This window comes from Cotesia glomerata, linkage group LG8, assembly GCF_020080835.1.
Source record: "Cotesia glomerata isolate CgM1 linkage group LG8, MPM_Cglom_v2.3, whole genome shotgun sequence".
NCBI lineage: Eukaryota > Metazoa > Arthropoda > Insecta > Hymenoptera > Braconidae > Cotesia > Cotesia glomerata.
Window position 1 is genome coordinate 2,433,460 of NC_058165.1, and position 17,311 is coordinate 2,450,770.

The 17,311-nt window shown below is 27.2% G+C and overlaps 2 protein-coding genes and 1 non-coding gene across 5 annotated transcripts; 1 reads left to right on the forward strand and 2 right to left on the reverse strand.

Annotated features, from left to right (window-relative positions):
- Nucleotides 1–178: 178 nt before the first annotated feature.
- LOC123270302 (Bloom syndrome protein homolog) lies at nt 179–12,642 on the forward strand. Of its 3 annotated transcripts, none has more exons than XM_044736295.1 (7): nt 179–310; nt 3,990–4,044; nt 6,791–7,747; nt 7,940–9,484; nt 9,852–10,002; nt 11,213–11,397; nt 11,836–12,642. In XM_044736295.1, the coding sequence occupies exons 1-7, from the start codon at nt 297–299 to the stop codon at nt 12,550–12,552; spliced, it is 3,624 nt and encodes a 1,207-aa protein (XP_044592230.1). In that variant the 5' UTR covers nt 179–296; the 3' UTR covers nt 12,553–12,642. The 3 variants fall into 3 exon arrangements, with proteins under 3 accessions (XP_044592230.1, XP_044592231.1, XP_044592229.1); XM_044736296.1 differs by having other exon boundaries at nt 6,791–9,484; nt 11,836–12,289; nt 12,394–12,540; XM_044736294.1 differs by having other exon boundaries at nt 6,791–9,484.
- A 2,370-nt stretch (nt 12,643–15,012) lies between these two features.
- On the reverse strand, nt 15,013–16,388 carry LOC123270602 (succinate dehydrogenase assembly factor 2, mitochondrial-like). Its single transcript, XM_044736729.1, has 3 exons — nt 16,255–16,388; nt 16,037–16,164; nt 15,013–15,326 (listed from the first exon to the last, which is right to left on the reverse strand). Exons 1-3 carry the CDS (start codon nt 16,282–16,284, stop codon nt 15,053–15,055), a joined length of 432 nt encoding a protein of 143 aa, XP_044592664.1. The 5' UTR covers nt 16,285–16,388; the 3' UTR covers nt 15,013–15,052.
- Nucleotides 16,389–16,722: 334 nt separating this feature from the next.
- Nucleotides 16,723–16,795, reverse strand: Trnat-cgu. The gene has a single exon. It is a non-coding gene; the product is annotated as a tRNA-Thr (tRNA).
- Between the last annotated feature and the right edge of the window lie 516 nt (nt 16,796–17,311).

Genomic DNA, 17,311 nt, shown 5'->3' on the forward strand with positions numbered 1-17,311 from the left:
AGTAATTCACTGAGTATATTTTGACATCAAAAATTATAAATATGTCTCCGCAAGTTGAGAACAGCTGGTCAAAAAAGTGGGGAGCGCTCACGCCGAGTTCCCGAGTTTCTTTTTTTTTTTAACGTAAATAATTTTTTAAGTTTGAGATTAAAACAAACAACAGATAGTTTTTTAATAATTTAAAATTATTTTAATATTAAAAATAATAATGTAATTTTGAATGGATAATTTTGTACTACCATCCGGATTTATTTTTAGTGTTTACTTGGATTATTATATTAAATTTGATAACAATAATGACTAATGACAGGTTAGTTTTATTGTTTGTAATTTTTTTTATATAATATTTTGTGAATTTATTTTATTTTAATTAATTTCGATAAAAATTAATTAATTTTAAAATTTTCGGTATTGTTTTAAAAAAAAAAATTGAAGAATAAATAAATTTGTATAAAAAAATTTAATTATTAAAAAAGGTGAAGTAAATTTTTTTTTTAATTTGAATGATAATTTTTTATAAAAATTCAATAATTATTTACTTATTTTTAAGAGCTTTAAAAAATAAGACCTGTTTAACAAAAAATCACACTTGACAAGTTAAACTTTTTTAATAAATACATTTTTTTTTTCACACTGATAGAAGGATTTGTTTATATTTAATAAGCTTTATTAACTAATAAATGATTTTTTAACATGGGATTTAATATATACTTATTAACAATAAATTATTTATTAAATACCATTTATTAAATGTTAATAAATATTTGATAACAATTAACAAATATTTATTAACAGTTAATAAGTAATTTATTAAGTACAATTTATTAACTGTTAATAAATATTTATTAATGGTTAATAAATGTACTTTCCTCCCAAATAAATATTTATTGAATATTAGAAAATATTTATTAAAATTTAATAAACTAAATAATTGTCTTCAAATAAATTAAATTATTAATAGCTAATAAATCCTTCTATCAGTGTACACTGATAGAAGGATTTGTTTATATTTAATAAGCTTTATTAACTAATAAATGATTTTTTAACATGGGATTTAATATATACTTATTAACAATAAATTATTTATTAAATACCATTTATTAAATGTTAATAAATATTTGTTAATAGTTAACAAATATTTATTACCAGTTAATAAGTAATTTATTAAGTACAATTTATTAACTGTTAATAAATATTTATTAATGGTTAATAAATGTACTTTCCTCCCAAATAAATATTTATTAAATGTTAAAAAATATTTATTAAAATTTAATAAATTAAATAATTGTCTTCAAATAAATTAAATTATTAATAGCTAATAAATCCTTCTATCAGTGTACACTGATAGAAGGATTTGTTTATATTTAATAAGCTTTATTAACTAATAAATGATTTTTTAGCATGGGATTTAATAGATATTTATTAACAATAAATTATTTATTAAATGTTAATAAATATTTGTTAACAGTGAACAAATGTTTATTAACAGTTAATAAGTAATTTATTAAGTACAATTTATTAACTGTTAATAAATGATTTTTTTAATACGATTTATTAAATGTTAATAAATATTTGTTAACAGAACAAATATTTATTAACAATTAATAAGTAATTTATTACGTACAATTTATTAACTGTTAATAAATATTAATTAATGGTTAATAAATATTTGTTAACTGTTAACAAATATTTAATTAAAATAAAAAGCAAAAATAGCAATTTTTCTTGACACTTTTTATAACTCTATAGCTGAAATACATGATAATAATTAAATTCACTAAATAAATTAACGTTTTTAATATTTAAAAATATAAAAGATAATTATTCCCTGTGATAGAATTTGCTATTTTACAATAAACGTTATTATAATGCAATATAATTAATGCGAATAATTAATAAAGATGATTTGTGTTTATAAGCAATCTTTACATCATATGACATTGCAAGCCAAACAAATTTACTCATCAAAATATTTATTAACTGTTAATGAATATTTGTTAACTATTAATAAATACTTATTAATGGTTAATAAATGTACTTTCCTCCCAAATAAATATTTATTAAATGTTAAAAAATATTTATTAAAATTTAATAAATTAAATAATTGTCTTCAAATAAATTAAATTATTAATAGCTAATAAATCCTTCTATCAGTGTACACTGATAAAAGGATTTATTTATTTTTAATGAGATTTATTAACTAATAAATGATTTTTAACATGGGATTTAATAGATATTTATTAACAATAAATTATTTATTAAATGTTAATAAATATTTGTTAACAGTGAACAAATGTTTATTAACAGTTAATAAGTAATTTATTAAGTACAATTTATTAACTGTTAATAAATATTTATTAACAGTTAATAAATATTTATTAACAGTTAATAAATTATTTATTAAATACAATTTATTAAATGTTAATAAATATTTGATAACAGTTAACAAATATTTATTAACAGTTAATAAGTAATTTATTAAGTAAAATTTATTAACTGTTAATAAATATTTATTAATGGTTAATAAATATTTGTTAACTGTTAAAAAATATTTATTTAAAACAAAAAGCAAAAATAGTAATTTTCTTTTGACACTTTTTATAACTCTATAGCTGAAATACATGATAATAATTAAATTCACTAAATAAATTAACGTTTTTAATATTTAAAAATATAAAAGATAATTATTCCCTGTGATAGAATTTGCTATTTTACAATAAACGTTATTATAATGCAATATAATTAATGCAAATAATTTATAAAGATGATTTTTGTTTATAAGCAATCTTTACATCATATGACATTGCAAGCCAAACTAATTCACTCAACAAAATATTCATTATCTGTTAATAAATATTTGTTAACTATTAATAAATACTTATTAACTATTAATAAATTTACTTTCGTCCCAAATAAATATTTATTAAATGTTAAAAAATATTTATTAAAGGGTATTCCATAGTGACTGGTGGGACATTTGACTCTGGAATTCCATCAATTATAAGCTATAATTATGTGACTGGAACTTAAACTATAGTAACATTTATCTTATAATATAGAAGAATAACTAATTAACAACATCCCTTTGTCAAAAACCTCAATTGCTTTTTAAGTTTCTCGTAATTATCATTTGACTGAGTGTGACTGGTGGGACTAAGAACAAATCCTTCTCTCTTACCAAAGGTATACTTAAAGTCCAATTTCAGTTCGTCCACTAAACTTTTAAAAAATACTTCCCTCGAAAATACAAAATTAATCCTACAAACATTGAATATTATGAAGAATTAGACTGATTACTTACGTAGAAACAATTAAAAAAATTTGTTTTTATTGTGACTGGTGGGACAGGCATTTGTGACTGGTGGGACAAGTACTAAATGTCTACATCAAGTTGTTTATTAAAAAGACTTTTATATTATTTCAACCTTACAAACATTATTGTTTATATATTTAACTATAAATTATTTAGGATATTTAGAAAAAAACTAATTAAAAAACACAAATAAAGGATTTAGCATGCTGACAACACGATCTTGATAAACTTAGGTGTTAATTAATAACGAACATAAAATTTGTTCTTAAAACTATAATAACAAATATAATAGTTAATAACAAACATAAAATGAATTTGTTGTTAAAACTATTAAAACATTTGACCCGGATACAAGTTAGTACGGCTGAAAAGTTACTAGGAGAGAAAAATCCATTTTCTTATTGAGTAAAAAAAATTTTCTTTATAAATTAGTAAAATATAAACTTTTAATAATAAATTAGGACTTATTTAGAATGAATTAGAGAAATTCAAAAATTTTAGTCATTTTCCCATTTAGCATGGAATGCCCCTTAAAATTTAATAAATTAAATAATTGTCTTCAAATAAGTTAAATTCTTAATAGTTAATAAATCCTTCTATCAGTGCAAAATTTAAAATTATAAATTTTTATACATTATGAATGTGAATTGTTAAATTATTAATTTATTTTTTATAGTTTTTCAGAAAAAGAAAATGAGCCTGTAACAAAGTCTGATACAGTTTTAACAATCGTAAGTAATCACTAAATTACTCTTCTACACTTAAAGAACAAAAATTTTCTAAAAAAAAACAAAATAAAAATCTATAGTCATTTTGAAATATCCAAATATGTCTTGTTTAAATAAAAATCGGTATCAGATATTATTAAATTTCCTGACTGAACATAAAAATGAATTTTTGACTAATCCGAAATGGATCGATGGCGACGTTCTCCGTGCGATGGTTTTAAAAATTTGGGGCCGTTATAATCGAATTAACCGGGAGAAATTGCGACTGCTATTACGTCAAAAAAGAGAGGCCATCGTTGCGGATATTAATAACCACACGACGGTTATCAGTAAGGAAGATTCCACTGAGAGAAAAATCAGAAAAATAGTAAATATCTTACAGAATAACCTGCAAAATATTAATTTCCGTAATTTAACTCGAGAGGAAGCAAGAAAAGTCGCCTGCAAGTATTTTAATTCGCAGTCTGTGAACAGAAGGCGTCATAACGGGATTTATGCTTTCATGCGGAACTATTATGTTCAAATTTTATCGCAAATACAGGTATGCTGGACTGTTATTGGTATTTGTTGACGGAAACAGAGCTTGCATTGGCTCTCTCTCCATGTATTTGTACTTGATTTGTGTCTTACATGTGCTGACTTTTGCTCCCAGGAAACAAAATAATGCACTGATAGAAGGATTTAGTTCTATTTAATAAAATTTAGTAATAGTTACTAAATGACTTAGTAACAAACCTTTAATTACCAAATATTTAGTAATAACTAACAACCTTGCAGTCACTATGTGACTGCCGTGATTTGTGAACTATAAATAAATAAAATTTTGCTTTATTAAATAATGACTTTTGTTAAATTGCACTGTACTTTTTTAACTATTGACGTTTTTAAAGATATAAGCTCATTCTGATGTTACACTCATCAAGAGCTTTCATTTGAGTACCCACATGCATTTTTGATATATTTTTCATATATATATATATATATATATATATATATATATATATATATATATATATATATATATATGAGTGATTCTCTGTAAGGACGTCTTAAATCTGTACAAAATTGTCCGACCAAATTATTGTTGATTTTATTAGAAAAAAAATTAACAAAGGCTACAAAACTATCAGCTTAATCATAATAAATAAACAGCCGATTTAATTTTTGCTTTTTCGATATTTGTGTATCTTTTGCCATATAACATGACAAGGGACTGTTTGCCAGGGGACTGTTTTTTTTTTTTTTTATCAAATTGAGAAAAATCAAGCAAACTGTTTCAATGCATTCAATTTTTCAAGTTCTCAATGAATGTTTACATTAATTAGAATAATATTAAGACTTATGGATCCAATTTTATAAATAAATTAAAAATAAAAATAGTTGCCAGGGAACTGAGTTTTGAAGTGGCCCAGAACACATATTTCCAGCACAAACGGTGCTTTGACACTAAATAAAATGCCGATAAAGCGCTAACAGTCCTATGGTTATTAACTCAAGGCTAGTTAGATCCTTATAAACCTTACAAAAGGTAAAATAACACGCTGGTTTTTTTTTTTTTGCTTTGAACTTTTGGCAGGAGACTGTTCTTAAAATGCCTGGGACAAACTTTGGTTTAATGAATTTAATGAAACAAATTAATTTTCGGTACTTTTTATTGAAGAAGATTGTTAGTTAACTAATTAAGTTTATAAGCATTATGGACCAAATTATATATTATTGACGAATAACTTAAAATTGAATCTTAAAGTTTTAATTTTGGGACTGACATTTCGGTGGCTTACGAATTTATAGCAAAAAAACCAAAATTTATTCCATTTTAGTTTTCAATGCTCCAAATAGAAATGTTTTTTTACTTTCCTAATAAATTTTTTTTAGTAACAAAATAACAATTTTTCTAATAAAAAAATGCCTGGGACAGCAAAAAACATCCTTACAGAGAATCGCCCATGTATATATAATATATATAAGTATGTGAAAAATTGATGTGGGTACTCAAATGAAAGGTCTCGATGAGTGTAATGTCGGGGTGAATTTGTATCTTTAAAAATGTCAATAATTCACCAGATACAAGGTCATTTCTTAATTATTGACATTTTTTAAGATATAAGCTCATCCCGATGTTACACTCATCAAGAGCTTTCATTTGAGTATCCACATGCATTTTGATATATTTTTCATATATACAAATATATGAAATATATGAAAAATTGATGTGGGTACTCAAATGAAAGGTCTTGATTAGTGTTATGTCCGGGTGAGCTTATAACTTTAAAAATGTCAATAGTTCACAAGATACAAGGTAATTGCTTAATTATGTATCTAGAGATAGAGCATTTTCAAATGCAGCCTAAATACTTATCATAATAAATTGACTATCGGTGAGAATAATAAGAAACCTTGAAAAGGCACAAATTCAAGTCAAGAACTTATTGAGAAAGCTTATTTTTTCAACAATTAATAAATTTCCTCGGAAAAAAAAAAAATTCTCCCGGCAAGATCTGTACCAGGTCCCGAATGTCTGCCAATACACTGCACTAGGAGCAAAAGCAGCGGTTCAGATCTGATTTTTTTTTACATCCAAACAAGAAATTAATTTTGTTCAAAATTTTAAACAATTTTATTTTTAAGCTGAAGAAATAAAAATTTTTCTCTCAGTTACTTTCTTCATCTAAAAAATAAAATTATTTAAAATTTCTCATTTTTTTTTTTCTCAGTGTACAACTAATTACCTCACCAATTTAATTTCCAGAGCAGTGACAGCTCAATCGGTGGTTCCCCAGCAAAAAAGCGTCAAAAACGCCCTCCGAAAAATTCCACCAAACCATCCCGCATAATCGCCTTGGACACCGACAGCGAGGATGACTTTGAGCCACTGAAGCCTCTATTAAATTCCCAAGAATCCCTCAAAAGCTCCCCCAGAATGTCGGCTCCTAAAAAATTCAGCCCCAAAAAGCAATCAAGTTTAACCCGACCAGGGTCTCAACCTTCAACCCGCCCCGGGTCTCAATCTTCAGCCAGCCCTACCAGCCCCCGCCCGAATTGGCGCGGGCCCGATTTCAAGCTCAACTTGAGCCCCTTGGGAGTAAACGAAGACATGAAAGCCTGGATAAAATCCAAGGAAAAAGCAGAAGTAATGTCCCAATCCCCAAAGTTAGAATTCGAGCTGCACTTGCATTTAAACCAGTTAAACACTCACTACATCGACATCCAGGAAAAGATGCTTTCCGTTTACGATAAAATCCCTTTAGAAATCCTCGAGAAATTCCCTCAGTTCGACAGTAGCATCTTTAGCACCCTTAAATCCCTACGCCAACACGTTAGAGCTAAGCGATTATTAACCGAAAAGAAGCTCCGCAGCGCAAGTAGTCCCTCCGGATCTTCCCCAACTCCTACTAAAAATTCATCAGCTAACAAATCTCCTCCAAGCTCAGAAATAAGCTCAGAAGCTTCTAAAAAGCGTCCTTTGGATTTAGACAGTAGCTTGGAACAATTTGGAACCCCAGAAGCTTCAGGAAGCTCTAAATTCCAAGTAAAACGCCCAGTAAAGTCAATTTTACCCGAAAATGCCAGTTCAGAACCTTTAAGCTCCCCAATAAAGCAAAATTTGGCGCCAAAAACAAATTCTATGGACTTTAGCTCCCCAATAAAGCCTCTAAAGCAAAATTTGGCGCCCAAAACAATATTTATGGACTTTAGCGACCCAGAAGACTCAGAAGAGCCTGTAATTAAGCCAGTATCCAAATTCCAGGTTAAAAAGCCTATAAAAGCAATCTTATCTGAAGTTAACAACAGTTTACCTGCTAAAGAAGCCCCAGTAAGCGTTTCTAGCCAATCTAACCACCCAATAAGCTTTAACGAGCCTTTTTCTAAGCCCAAATCAGTCTATGTAGACTTTAGCGACCCAGAAGACCTAGAAGAGGTCCAAAAAACGCCCAAAGAAGTGAATTTAGACCCCCCAATAGAAGAATTTGACCTAACCCACTTTGAAGAAAGCTTCGACGAACCTTCATCACTTTCCAATCGTTCTATAACCCAAGAACTAGAAGCGTTACCCACATTGGGCTTTAACAGTCAAGAGACTACCTTTAGAAACAACTTCAAAGCAATGTTCGAGGCGCCTCCGCCTCCAACCGGAAAATTTATGGGAGATATCCAAAATGCGGGACTTACAAAAGAATTCGATCATGAATTTCCGCACTCGGAAGAATTAAAGAAGTTATTTAGGACTAAATTTGGATTGATAAGCTTCCGTCCAAATCAGCTACAGGTTATGAACGCAGCTATGACTGGGCATGATTGTTTTGTGCTAATGCCAACAGGTGGCGGTAAGTCCTTGTGCTACCAATTGCCGGCATTGTTGGGTTCTGGGGTAACTATTGTGGTTTCGCCGTTAAAGAGCTTGGTGTTAGATCAGGTTCACAAATTGAATTCGTTGGATATCAAATCAGCGCATTTATTGGGTGATGTTTCCGATGCGGAAGCTAACGCAGTTTATAGAGATTTGAACAAAGATTCACCCAGTTTGAAGCTTCTGTATGTAACTCCGGAAAAATTGTCGTCTAGTACGAAATTTTTGGATGTTTTAAAGAGGATGTATCAAAAGGGATTGTTGGAAAGGTTTGTTATTGATGAAGCGCACTGTGTTTCACAATGGGGACATGATTTCCGACCGGATTATAGGAAGTTAAGCTTTTTGAGGAAGTCTTTTCCTAAAGTTGGGATGATGGCGCTTACTGCCACTGCTACGCCAACTGTTAGAACGGATATTTCGATTAGATTGAGCTTGAACAATCCCAAGTACTTTTTTACCAGCTTTAACAGGCCTAATTTGAAGTACACCGTGATTGAAAAGAAGGGAAGAAATTGTTACGCTGAAGTTGCAGCGCTGATTAAAGAAAAGTATTCTGGAGAATGCGGAATTGTTTATTGCTTCTCCAGGAAGGATTGCGATGATTATGCTGATCATCTGAGGATGAATGGAATCAAAGCGGGAAGCTATCATGCTGGGTTGACGGACAAACAGAGAACTGAGTCGCAAATGAAGTGGATTAGGGAAGACACTAAGGTTGTTTGTGCTACTATTGCTTTTGGCATGGGCATTGATAAGGCTAATGTTAGATTTGTCTTTCATGCGACGATTCCCAAAAGTATTGAAGGGTATTATCAAGAAAGTGGAAGGGCGGGAAGGGATCAGGAAAATGCGGATTGTATTCTGTTTTATAATTATTCGGATACTATTAAATTGAAGAATATGATGATGGCTGATCAGAGCTCGAGGGATGCAATGCAAAATCATTTGGATAATTTGGCCAAGATGATTTCCTTTTGTGAAAATAAAACTGATTGTAGGAGGGTGCTGCAATTGAGGTACTTTGGGGAGATTTTTGATAGGAAATTTTGTATTAGTAATCAAGCTACTACTTGTGATAATTGTCGGAATAAGGTGAGGAGAATTAGAAGATTTTTTTTTTATTATAGAGAAGGTTTAAGACCCAGTTATTGACACTGGACTAGTTTTTTGACACTTGTTATTTTATTTTAATTAAAGACTTTTTTAAAAAAATCAATTATTTTAAAATTTATAATATAAATTTATGATATAAAAAATGTTCTCAAAAAATCAATTATCTTAAAATTTATAATTAAAAAATTATATTTATTAAAGTCGATTTTTTTTTAATTAAAATGATAAATTTATTTATTTAATTTTTAATTAAAATAAAATTTAAATTTTCAATAATTGGGTCTTTTACATTAGTAGAATTTTAAATAATTAATTTAAATTATAATTAATATGATTGAATTTTTAGGAGAATTTTATTATGGCGGATATGACTGAAGATGCAAGAGCTATTGTACGCGCTGTAAGGGATATTATTCAAGCAAGGAAGTGTAATTTGACTTTGATTTATCTGATGGAGGTTCTTAAAGGATGTGATTTAAAAAAAATACGAGAATCAGGTAATTTTTTTTTCTATTTATTTATTTATTTATTGAAGCACCTACTAAGGCAAATATTCACAATTATTTTCGGTTATATTGGTACTGATATATTCATATTAAATAAATTTATAAAAATAAAATCCACTGAATCATTTAAAATTGGTGTGTTTAATATAAAAGTAAAATTTTGCTTTATTGAATAATGAATTTTTTTAAATTGCTCTGTCCTTCCTTAACTATTGACGTTTTTTAAAATATAAGCTCATCCCGATGTTACACTCATCAAGAGCTCTCATTTGAGTACCCACATGCATTTTTGATATATTTTTCATATGTACATATATATAATATATATAAATATATGAAAAATTGATGTGAGTACTCAAATGAAAGGTCTTGATAAGAGTAACATCAGGATGAGCAAATATCGTTAAAAATGTCATCAGTGGACAAAATACAATGTCTTTTCTTAATTATTGTCATTTTTAATGATATAAGCTCATCCCGATGTTACACTCATCAAGAGCTTTCATTTGAGTACCCACATGCATTTTTGATATATTTTTCATATATGCATATATATAATATATATAAGTATATAAAATATATGAAAAATTGATGTGGGTACTCAAATGAAAGGTCTCGATAAAAGTAACATCAGGATGAGCTCATATCGTTAAAAATGTTATCAGTGGACAAAATAGAATGTAGTTTTTTAATAATTGATATTTTTTGAAATATAAACTCATATCAATGTTACACTTATCGGGACCTTTCATTTGAGTACCCACATGACATTTTTTATATATATTATATATATGATATTTGTGAAATATATAAATATATAAAATATATGAAAAATTGATGTGGGTACTCAAATGAAAGGTCTCGATAAAAGTAACATCAGGATGAGCTTATATTGTTAAAAATGTCAATGCTTGACAAGATACGAGGTCATTTCTTAATTATTGATTATCATTTTTTAAGATATAAACTCATTTCAATGTTACACTTATCGGGACCTTTCATTTGAGTACCCACATGACATTTTTTATATATATGATATTTGTGAAATATATAAATATATAAAATATATGAAAAATTGATGTGGGTACTCAAATGAAAGGTCTCGATGATTGTAATATCGGAGTGAGCTTATATCTTTAAAAATGTCAATAGTTCACAAAATACAAGGTCAATTAAAAAAAATAAATATTTAAAATTTCAGGTATGAATCGCGATGTTTTATTCGGAAGATTCAAAGCATGGAACAAAAGTGACATAGATCGTTTTTTGCATCAATTAGTATTTGAAAACTATCTATCAGAAGACCTTCAGAATATCAAAGAAATAGTAGTCGCTTATGTAAAACTTGGAGAACGTGCTAAAGTTTTAATGACCACCGAAGTCAAGGTAAATAATTTAAGAAAAACAATATTTTAATTTTCTTAATAATCAATAATATCATCTTAAATGAAAATTAAAACGTCAAAGAAAATAAAAAAAAAAAAATTGACTTTTAGAAAATTAAAAATATAAAAAATGAAATTTTTTGAAAATAAAAATGACATTAAATTTATCTGTCACTTTACAATTTTTTTTTTTTTATTTTTTTTAAGAAAAAAATGTATTGAAAATAATCATTTTTAAAAAATTGCATTTTTAATTTATTAAAATTTCTGCATGTCAATTTTTTTTTTCTAATTTTTTTGCCATAATTTATTTGTTAAAAAAATTATCATATATCTGTTAAATTAATTATCATAAAATAGAAATAACTTTTCGTAGCAAATTTATATTTTAAAAAAATCTAAATTAATAATCTAATAATTAATAAAATAAAATTTTTAGGTGATGTTCCCAACAAGACTGGAGACCAACAACAGATTGACAGTAACAGTGTCATCAGCAACAAAGCCCGACAACAAAGCCTTGAAAGAACTTCAAGACCGGTGCTACGCAGAGCTGATGCGTGACATAACTGGCATAGCAGAAGCCCTGGACATCCCGGCTGCAAGTATAATGAGCAACATTGCAGTCCGTGCGATGAGCCAGCAGTTGCCGGCTACTAAAGAAGAAATGCTGAAGATCCCCCACGTGACAGAAGCGAATTACAACAAGTACGGTAAAGTATTGCTGCAAATAACCGAGCGGTTCGCTGCGGAGAAAGTCGCGATGGAAATGGAGGCAAAGGAGATGGAGGAGGAGGCAAATCTTGGGCTTGACCAGGAGGAAGATTGGCTTGATACTGGGTCCATTGGTGGGTCAAGCGGCGCTAGTTCTTACAGAGGGTTCCGCGGTCGAGGTAAAAAACGTTTCGGTACTAGTAAAAAAGGTAGCAATCCAAAACGTACTAAATATTCTGGGTCATCTTACTCTAATTCTCCATCTGGGTCCAATCAATCCAAGGCCAACGCCGCAAGTAAGAGTTCACGTGGACGTAGACAAGCTAGTGGACGAGGACGAGGACAAACTAGTGGTCAAGGACGGAATTTAGGGCTTGTTGATTTTACTCAGAAAAAAGAATTTATTGCAGATCCGTTGAGATATTCTGGTTTAGGACTTTAAATGGTTTAGTTGTTTAGTTTTGAGTTTAAGAGTTCAACTATTTATTTAATAAGTTAATCAGATTAATAAAGATTTTTAATATTATTCTATGATTACTTATTTATTTATTGATAAATATCAGGCTTTTATTAAATTGCACGGTACTTTCTTAAATATTGATGATTTTTAAGATATAAGCTCATCCTGATGTTACACTCATCGAGAGCTTTCACTTGAGTACCCACATGTATTTTTGATATATTTTTCATATATACATATATATAATATATATAAATATATAAAATATATGAAAAGTTGATGTGGGTACTCTAATGAAAGGTCTCGATGAGTGGAATATAGAAGTGAGCTTATATCTTTAAAAATGTCAATTGTTGACAAGATACAAGGTTATTTTTTAATTATTGATATTTTTTAAGATATAAGCTCATTTTGATGTTACACTCATCGAGATCTTTCATTTGAGTACCTACATGTATTTTTATATATTTTTCATATATACATATATATATATATATATATATATATATATATATATATATATATATATATATATATATATATATATATATATATATATATATATATTATATATAAATATATGAAAAATTGGTGTGGGTACTTAAATGAAAGGTCTCGATGAGTGTAATGTCGAAGTGAGCTTGTATTTTTTAAAATATCATTAGTTAACAAGATACAATGTAATTTCTTAATTATTGATATTTTGTAAGATATAAACTCATTTCGATGTTACATTCATCGAGACCTTTCATTTGAATACCCACATGGTATTTTTTATATATTTTATATATATGGTATTTGTGAAATATATAAATATATAAAATATATGAAGAATTGATGTGGATACTCAAATGAAAGCTCTCGATGAGTGTAATCTCGGGATGACCTTATAAGTTTGAAAATATCATTAGTTGACAAAATACTATGTAATTTTTTAATTATTAACATTTTTTAAAATATAAACTCATTTCGATATTACACTCATCGAGACCTTTCATTTGAGTACCCACATGCATTTTTATATATTTTTCATATATACATATATATATATTTATACATATATATATATATACATATATATATATATATATATATATATATATATATATATATATATATATATATATATGTAGTCATTGACCATGGCTGATAATTAAACTTTGATAATACCGATGATATTTTGTGGGACAGTGCCTGATGTACAAAAATGATTTAGATCATCAAACTTGCTTCAAGATATTGGTATTGAAGGATCATAACAATTCTCAAGAACAAAGTTCTTTTTGGATGACTTTTTTAAAATTACAGTTCTAAATGGCTTACAAAACTCTTTTGTTAATTGTAAATAGATCTGAAGTAAAAAAAAATCAATTTTGAAAAACTTTGAGGCTAATAATAATGAAAATTATCAGAAACTTGGACCATCAAAATAACTCAGTGTTAAATTTTTTAAATGTTGCAACGTTTCGTTGTATTTCACAACTTCATCAGGGAAACTGTACAAAAGAAAACACATTGTACTAACAATATGACAAGGATAACAAAAAGATAAATTAAAACATTAAAAATCTTACATTTAAGATTAACACTGTTGTATCTCAAAATAAACTCCGAAAAATTTTTCCATCGTTTGACAATATATACATAAAGTCAAACAAGTGGTAACCATAATATTAAGAAACTTAGTCAATCTCCATTCCATTTAAGCAAATTAGTCAACAATAATTAGTTATAAAATTACAATAATTACATACAATTTAACACAGTTATTTTTATGGTCCAAGTTCCTGATAATTTTCATTATTATTTATAAATTATGGATGATAACAGAAGTCATAATTTGAGGCTAATTTTATTAACTTGAAGACATACCCAATGTTTTCAAGATATGAATTTATTTTTTCTTAATTTTTCATTCGTTTTTTCACTCAAATAAATATTTGTTGATATAAATTAAGTTGTGGAGTGATAATTTCTATCACCTTTGCAATTTTTTTTCTTACTCCGACCTATAATTGATAATAAACCGAAAAAACAGGATACGCCTTTATGGTTTTAGAAAAATGTTTTCTTAAAACCATAAGGGCGTATCACAAAAAAAAAATTTTTTTCGTTTTTTCCATAAATGTTAATGTTTTCAATATTTTTACATTGATTGGAGCAAAAAAAATTTTTTTATACGCCCTTATGGTTCTACTAGTAACGCGAAATATTTAATTCATAGTTTAAAATTAAATTTATTATATATGATACTCAAGAAATTATTTCAAAATATTGTGCAAGCAGCCAAAAGATTTTTATCTTTCTAACATAATAAAAGTATCGCTAAAATTCCAAAAGTATTTTTTTAAACTTCTAAAAATATATTTCAACAAACAATATATTTACATTTTCTTACCCTGGATAAAAGAAGAAAAAAACTATCAATAAATATCAAAGCTATTGATCTTAAGAAAACTATTGAATATCCACATAATAAAAATTAATACAAATCTGGTTGAACAATTCGAGATTGGCGGTCATCATTACGCACATGTGTCTTAAGTAAATCCATTATCTCATGATTAAACTCAACGGGAGTTGGTTTCATGCCGATAGCCCAGTAGTATAGATCCCAATCGTTGGAAGGCAAGTTTATCAATTCATCATAGAGCGCCAGTTGTTTTTCACTAAATGTGTCTAAATATTTTTTAGCGAATGTACTCAAGACAAGTCCATTTTCCAGCATCCCTCGCTTACGAGATTGGTACACAAGTCTAAAAAAATTATTATTAATTAATTAATTAATTGGTGTTAAAGTTAGCTGACATATAATTTTATAAAAATTAATTTAGTTGCTGTTTAATAATTTTAATAATTTTTGTGACAAAAAAAAATTGACGTAAAAATTTTTAAAAATTAAAAATACAATTTTTTTAACAAAAAAATTTTTAAATTAAAGTTTGCTGTCAATAATTTATAATTTTTTTTTTTTTTAACAAAAAAAAATCATTTTTAAAAAATTGCATTTTTTAATTTTTAAAATTTTTACATATTAATTTTTTTTTTGCCATAATTTATTTTTTATAAAATATTCTTAAATTTATTAAATATATACTAAATTAATTTTTATTAAAAAATGTAGATACAGTTATTTTTTAAAAAATATTTTTTTAATAATAATTTATTTGTTGAGGGAATAAAAAAAAATGTCTGCTAACTTTAGTTTCATAAAAATTAATAATTAATAATAAAAAGAAGATAATAATAAATACTTATGAAAATAGAGTTAGCCGACATCTAAAAATTTTTATGATTTTTTTTATTAAAGAATTATTACAAAAAAATAAAAAAAAATTTTTTCATTTGTTAAAAACTTCAAAAATTACAAGTGCAATTTTTTAAAAATATTTTTTAGATATAAATTAATAAATTAAGGAAAATAAAAAAATCAAAAATATCGGCTAACTTTATTGTTATTAAATACCTGGCTTTTTTCAACTTGATGTCTTCTTGAAGACGAGGAACATATACAGGAATTGCTGGTTCATTGCCGGGAGGATGATGGATCTCGGAGTTGGATCTTACTCCGACTATTTGCAACGTCGGCCTAACCTGGTAAGTAAAAATAAAAATTTTATTTTATTAATTATTAATGTAAATAATTTTATTGATAGAAAAATTAATTTTTATTGCTTTACTCACCAATCGGTTGAAATTATTGAGACGCAGCATGATAAAGATATTTTTTTTTTTACTACTACGTCTTAATTTTAGAGGATATTTTATTTTAATAGCAAGTCTGGTGATAGACAAATGACAAACATCACCAGCTGATGTTTATTTTTTTACTGCGCATGACAAATGCGGCGCGGGAAATTATAAAAATTTTTCAATATTATCGAATCCTATAATAAAATTAAGATGAAAAATATTAATCCTATAATAAAATTAAGGAAGTTCGAGCGTAACTAATGAGTCAAAATAATGTTAAAATTATTTTTAAATTTTAGTCTTCCCAATATTCGTACATTCTTTATTTTAACTACTTTATTCAGTATTCTGAACTGCCATATTAAAGCAAATTTTTAAGGGAGTTGGGAAAGAACGGATAGGGGAAAGGGGGGGACCTACTCAGTGAGGATTTTTCCGTAATTGAAAAAATAATCAGACAGCCCAGACTGGGAATCGAACCCAGATCTCTCGGTTACGCGCCAAGGGCTCTACCAGTTAAGCTATCCGAGGCAAGTAGTGACTACTTTATTCAGTATTCTTTATTTTAACTACTTTATTCAGTATTTAATTTAGAATAATTTGAACAATTTAATAATTGATTAATAAATGACTTTGGTATTTATTACTTGCCGGAATAAATAAACAGATTTGGCAATAGCGCGCATGATTATACCCATAACCTGTAGACGTGGATAAGTGTGTGAGCTAAACATTTCTCTCTCTGTAACTATATTTCTATCCTTTTGTTTTTTCTCAGCTGTTGACGCGATGTTGTCAAATCTTTATTCGAATAAATGGCTGACGATAAACCAGTTACAAACATAAAATTTGACTTTAAATATTTCAAAAATTATATCGGTAAAGTATTATTATTAAATTGTTTTTATATTTTGCAATAATCCAAGTTTCTTGTGTATAGTTTTTTATCCATTAAAGTTGGGAGGTTAATATTGAAAAAAATAATTAGTCTCGACAAAACGTTTGTCCGCCATAAGAGCCCGTGTATAAGGAGATAAAATATGTGATT

Coding starts and splice junctions, on each gene's coding strand:
- LOC123270302 (XM_044736294.1), top strand. Junction 4,045..6,790: donor CTGATACAGTTTTAACAATC/GTAAGTAATCAC, acceptor TTTAATTTCCAG/AGCAGTGACAGCTCAATCGG. Junction 9,485..9,851: donor GTGATAATTGTCGGAATAAG/GTGAGGAGAATT, acceptor TTGAATTTTTAG/GAGAATTTTATTATGGCGGA.
- LOC123270602 (XM_044736729.1), bottom strand. CDS start 16,284: ATGCTGCGTCTCAATAATTTCAACCGATTG. Junction 16,165..16,254: donor TCAATAATTTCAACCGATTG/GTGAGTAAAGCA, acceptor TTTACTTACCAG/GTTAGGCCGACGTTGCAAAT. Junction 15,327..16,036: donor ATCAAGTTGAAAAAAGCCAG/GTATTTAATAAC, acceptor TAATTTTTTTAG/ACTTGTGTACCAATCTCGTA.